The sequence below is a fragment of the Merops nubicus genome, unplaced genomic scaffold, assembly GCF_000691845.1.
Source record: "Merops nubicus isolate BGI_N331 unplaced genomic scaffold, ASM69184v1 scaffold41980, whole genome shotgun sequence".
Taxonomy (NCBI): Eukaryota; Metazoa; Chordata; class Aves; order Coraciiformes; family Meropidae; genus Merops; species Merops nubicus.
The window spans coordinates 28,165-34,369 of NW_008582954.1; the positions used below are offsets into that span (position 1 = coordinate 28,165).

At 43.8% G+C, this 6,205-nt stretch overlaps 1 protein-coding gene across 1 annotated transcript in view; it reads left to right on the forward strand.

Annotated features, from left to right (window-relative positions):
* Positions 1-6,205, forward strand: part of FGFR3 (fibroblast growth factor receptor 3) — a 41,984-nt gene that overhangs the window by 24,789 nt on the left and 10,990 nt on the right. The window contains exons 5-7 of the mRNA XM_008939202.1: positions 485-608; positions 1,005-1,195; positions 4,822-4,972. Of these exons, the coding sequence (XP_008937450.1) occupies positions 485-608; positions 1,005-1,195; positions 4,822-4,972 (466 nt within the window). The remainder of the gene's footprint in view (positions 1-484; positions 609-1,004; positions 1,196-4,821; positions 4,973-6,205) is intronic.

Genomic DNA, 6,205 nt, shown 5'->3' on the forward strand with positions numbered 1-6,205 from the left:
ATAGATGGGTCAAGAAGTATGATTTTTATTGTTCATACTCATCTTACGGGTTATATGTAGCAGTTGGTAAAGATCTGCAGATGGGAGTACAATATTTTGAGCTGACAGTGTCTGGACCAGAGTGGTCTGGCAGAGGGGACCAGTGGATCGGTTATCTTAGCTGATGCCTTCTGAAGTCATTCTAGTGAGAGGTGCCACATTCAACTGTCAGCTGGTTTCATTGTTGTTGTGACTGTGGAAGCATCTACAAGTCCTCCTGGCAGTCTCAGCATGTTACATTGTGTTGCGCTGCTCCTGCATTGATCTTAATTCCTTTTCACATTAAGCTTTTAATGACCCTTGAAATGGGTCCTTGTGATGTTCAGGCCTACTCTGGGATCCATTCATGCTGGCCAAGTGTGTAGAAGCTCACTGATTATTCACTGAAAGACGTGGTGATGGTGGTACTTGACCACGAGCTTGATAGCTTGATTTCTTCTTCCAGCTGCGGCACCAGCAGTGGAGTTTGGTGATGGAGAGTGTCGTGCCGTCGGACCGAGGAAATTACACCTGCGTGGTGGAGAACAAGTACGGCAACATTAGGCACACGTACCAGCTTGATGTGTTAGGTGAGATTTTACTCTTCTCCCTCAACAGCTGATCTGTGGTGATGTTGAACAGGCACATGATGGGATATGGGAAGCAGAAGCTTGGTTTCCTTCCCAGAGTGCGGGATCATGTGTTTTCTAAGTCCAAAAGCAAGCTTCCTTTTGGCCAAAGGTTCAGCCTCAGATCTGTGATCAATAAATTACTTAGCTGGTCTACAGAGGGGCCAGAGAAGGAACAGCAGGGCTGACATGCCTCCTGTTTGTCTTGAGAAGCACTGGTTAGAGCAGTGGCCAGGACGCCTGGAAGGGATAATTCCAGTGTGTACCCTTTCTACTGAAAAGACAAGAGTTCAGAGAAGAATCCATGCTGGAAGAAGGACAAGTAAATTTGGATTTTCCTGTTCTTCTGCTTCTCAGAACGGTCACCCCACCGACCAATCCTGCAAGCAGGGCTCCCTGCCAACCAGACCGTGGTGGTAGGGAGCAATGTAGAGTTCCACTGCAAGGTCTACAGTGATGCCCAGCCTCACATACAGTGGCTGAAACACGTGGAAGTCAACGGCAGCAAGTATGGACCTGATGGGACGCCCTATGTCACTGTGCTGAAGGTTGGTACATGCTCATTCTTACCCTCAGGGCAGGCCTTCCTCTGCCTTGGTCTCAGTGTTACACATACAGCAGCTGTATTGTGGGGATGCTCCTCAAAGAAACCCGCTGCCATACTCATGGCAAGAGAGATCAGCACTGAGTAAAGGTGCTCACCATCAATGGAAGCCGTAAACTTTGTTTAAATGTTTATAAATAAGCCCTAGACTAGCAGTGCAATGCAAACCAGAAAATCCCAACATAATGTGTTCAATGCCACAGTTCCTTGGAGGGTAATGATGATTTAAATAAGATATTTGGGAGATTAAAATTTCAATTTCTTGTAACTGTTTTGTGTCTATAAGGAAAAAAGTCATGAGGATAAGCCAAGGACTGCTGTTGGGATTATTCTTTCCTTTAAGCCCATGCAATAGAATACTCTGCTTTTTGGAGGGGGTACAGCAAAAATGTCCTAAAGTCAATGTTCCAGACTCTTCCATTTGCCAGAGATAACAGAACTACTGTAGTGGCACAGATAAGCAAAGTAGTTGTAAGAGCTGAGGCAACTGCGAGAAATGCAATATAGTAAGAGAAGCTGTCAGATTGCATTTGACCTAAAATTGTAAAAATAACCTTTTTTTGCAGCTTAATCGGGTATTTTTGGGGCTTATTAAAATCAAAGGCTCCCAACTAAAACACGTTCTTTCCTTTTCCAAGTAAACACAGTGCAGCCTGCACGTGCTAGACAAAGCTGGACTACCAGCACATGAGAGCCAAGATAGCCTTGTTCCAGCTGCTGACATTTGTGAACATTGCTGTTATCCATGCTCAGGAAAATGAATTTTTTTTTTATTGAGTAACAACTTACTTAGTAAGACTTTGCTAAAATACTTTCTTGAAAGAGAACTTACAGCCAGGACAAAGCCAGTGGGTCTCTTTTCCCCTAAGCCTATGTAAATACAAAAAGTAGTGAACAGAGAGTGAAAAGCACACTGGACTTTTAAAATCACCCTTTTTTTCCCTTTTAATAATTAAAGGCTTCCTGTATTGGTGTTTATTAAACTATATTAGGTCAAATGGAGATTTTCTGGCTCTGCAGTTATAACTGAAAGCGGATTTTGTCCCCGCAGTTTGAAGCTGAGGTTGTCCCGTGCGGGGACATCCTGTTGCACACACCCTTCATCTGTTGGTATGAATGTTTTAAAAAACCCCACTTAACAGACAGCATCTACAAAACTGTAACTCAGCCAGATACATGATAATAAAAGCCAGAGACCCTGGAAATAATTACACAGATTGAAATAACAGATTGGTTGGAAGAAATGGTTGGAGGCAGTTGTTGGGGATTGGCAACACGCGCTTCTCGCGAGCTGATAAAACTTTTCATTTTCTTGCCGTCTCTCCAAATGTGTTTGAATTATGCATATTTGAATTTCCCCCTGGTTTCACAGCCCAGTACCAAGCTCTGAATAGCTGGCTGTGTCACATGCCATCTAGTATAGTCTTGGAGCTCCGTGTGTGGTCCCCGTGGGATAAAATGCTACCTTTTGGAAGTTTGCAGAGCCGCTGCGAACAGTGCCTTGTGTCACAAGCACAAGCTCCCATTTTGCTGTGGCAAAGAACATATAAATAGTCCGTATAAATAGTGTTTTAAAATTAAGTTGGAGCGGCACCGGGGTGGTTAGGTAATTAGAATTGCCAAATACCTTCTCTTCTGTGGACAGCAAAGGCTCTGCATTCCTCGAAGGGGAGCACAGGCAGGCGTTTGAAAGCACAAGTTTTGTTTGGTTTTATTTTTTTGCTGAATAGGACCAGCACACGTCTATTTACTACTTCTGGTTAATCAGGAATGCTTTGAATTGTATTAATGCCGGCATCAGCGCTGGGGCATGGAGCATTTCCATTTTGGGATGCATCTTTTGTGCACCAGAACTGGGCCTCCGTGGAGCTGTGTCAAGCCCAGCTGTGCAGGGATTTTTTTTTCTTTTTTATTTTTTTTTTAAGTGCATGTGCACTTGTTTTTTAAAAACAAAGATCTGATAAAATGATCTCACTGTCATCTTGGGGCCAGTCCGTTGGCTTTATGGAGTCATTCTTCTCATGCCATGCAGTGCTGTTGCTTTGAGCCAGCACCCTGGCCCTTCCCTGCCCACAGCTGCTCTAGAAAGGCTCTATCCTGCCCAGTGCTTTGGTGCCTGCAGGGAGATAGGGCTTTTTATCAGCCTGCCCTTTCTTCCTGCTTACATGAGATTTTGTGGAGTGTAGGAGCTGTTACGGGGCAGTTCATGTACAGGGAGTAGCCCCGTGTACATCAGAGCAAGGGTGGCGGCGAGGTGCCCAGCACATGAATTTCCCCTCTCACATCTAGAATGTGGGGGGCAAAACCCACCCCAGTCCAGATGGATAAATTGAATGCTGTACTTTCAACTCATTTTTAAGGAGCCTGACAAAACCCAGCCATCACCTGCATAAGTTCCTGAAAGCCTGGGCTAATTTGTGATCAAAGGAAACCCCTTTTTCTTTGCAGAAGAGCACTAAATGCATTCCAGTTACGGAGGGAGGGCTGGCAACGCTGTGCCCAAGCTTTGTCAAAGGCTAAATTGTATGTTCTGCATTGAACGTGCCCAGTTTAATGATAAACAAGGCAGCAACAGCAGGCAGGCACGTTTCCCACTCATAAGGACAAAGTTGCCAGCATGTAAGCCCTAGAGACTAGATCAGGTTGAAACCGGTGGTCTTTGTCTGATGACATAGACACTGGGGCTCCTCTCTGATGCCACCTCAGGGTTCAGTTCCTAATAATCTATCAGATCTAGTAGTCCTTTTGATTTTAATGGGCTGCAAGTCATATTGGCAAGATCTGGTCTTGAAATCAAAGGCACCAAGACTAGACTGGAAAGCATAAGACCAAAAATGAGAAGAGTAATTGGTTTATTTTCATTTCCAGAACTGAAGCTGGTATTTTTTTCTAGACTTTCCCTAGGCTACTTCTGAGGCTACCCAAAACAGTTATGCATTTTCAAGCAAAATAAAAACAACTGTTTGGGGAACAAACTGATGTGCTGTTGTGGCAGCATGGAAGAAGAGAAATAAAAACCTTGCCTAAGAGTCTGAAGTTTGTTTGATTTATGCGCACCACTTTATTTAGTAAAGAAGAGGCTCCTATAAGCAGTGGAAAAAATTACAGCTAATTTCTGAAAGGCAAAGTCAGCAGTGAGTTTCAGACCGCCACTGCTTATATTTTGTTTCCAAATTCTATTTTGGAATCTGATAATTGAAACAGTATTTGCTGAGCTGAGTTGCAAACACAAGTCTCTGCTTAAGCCCTTTCTCTGGTGCTCCTGTCTGCAGAGTTACTAAGAAACCGTAGGGGCTTCGACTGCTGCGAGATGGAGAAGTGGGAAACGGGGGCTGCTTTAAAAAACAGATCATGTATGTGAAGGGGAGTTCACTCGGACGCGGTTTGGGGCCCAAATGCAACTTCTTTTCGTGGCCCAGGTCCTGGGTTCGGTCTCTCACCACAGGGTGAGCCGGGGATGTTGCCACAGCCAAAAAGAAATGAGCCATGAACGGTCAATCCTAGCTAATGTAGGTGCGATGGAGGTATTGCTTGGTTTACTGAAGTTCAGGTTTCTGTCTATTCCTGCAGTCTTGGATCAGTAAAAACGCTGAAGCCGATGCTAACCTAAATCTGTTCAATGTGACAGAACAAGATGAAGGAGAATATCTGTGTAGAGCCAACAATTTCGTAGGCATAGCCGAAAAACCATTTTGGCTCCACATTCGCAAACCAAAACCAGGTAAACCACAGACTCTGTCCCAAGGCCCTGGCAACTGCAAGAATGAGCTATAACATTTTTAAGAAGCTAGTGATTAAAATTACTATTCATTTTGTATTATAACCTGTCAACTGATGCTGAATGGCTTTATCCTATTTTCTTGCTAATTTTTTTTTTTTTACAAGAATGTAACGCCTATACAGCAATTGCCATGGAAAAATTCCCACAATAAAATGACTGTCAAATTTTGCTATCAACTCTTCATGCTTTTATTCCTTTCCCTTCCTTCCAATTGAGTGCTGATAACAGAATTGCATGTTAATCACCTGTGACGTTCAAAGCTCTGGAAAACTGAGCTGTTTCAAGATTTTCACCCATGAAAACGATATAATCAGCTCTGTCCCTTGGAGAAGTAATGGAGAAATAAATATCAACATTGGCTCCTGCAAGCAAACATGTTAAACGGAGAGCAGCAGCAGTCCCGTGGGCTCTGGGGTTTGACTCCAGCCTGGAGAGTTTGGCTGCTGTGTTGCTCAGTGCCACTGCAGGAAAGTTCCTTATAGGCACCTTCTTGTTGTCGGCCTTTGAGATGCCCACACTGAAAAAATTCTAAAAGTCTGTATTTTTCGACCAACTAATGAATCAAAATGTTTGTACGTTCCTCTGATCAGCACTTGAGTTTTTCCCCAGTACATCTCCCCTCCTTTCTCCTTTCTGTCATTCCTCTCCTCTTTTACCATCTTCCTTCTTTCCCCCTCCCCTGTACTCGCCCTACTAACCCAAAGTCAGTAATATTGTGGGGGCAATTTTTCATTTGGATGCTTTTGCTTGCATGCTTCTTTAGTGGGACAGAGTAAGAACCTGGTGAAGGGACCTTTTTTTTGCTTTTGACTACAGGTTGCAGAGGGGAATGAATAAATAAATGTGGAAGATGGGCCACTGGAAAATAAACAAAACAAAACAAAAAAAAACAACCCACCTTAATCTGCTTTTGAAATTTGGCTGTGGTGTCCTCACACTTGCTGGGAATGTGGCTTATTCTCTGTTTTCCCTCTTTCTATACGTGTGTGTTTTTTTTCCCCATAGACAGCAGGTGTTAACACAACGGATAAGGAGCTAGAGATTCTGTACTTGCGAAATGTTACTTTTGAGGATGCTGGGGAATATACTTGTCTCGCAGGGAATTCTATTGGGTTCTCACATCACTCTGCTTGGCTGACGGTGCTACCAGGTATTTCCTTCTGTGCTGGCCTC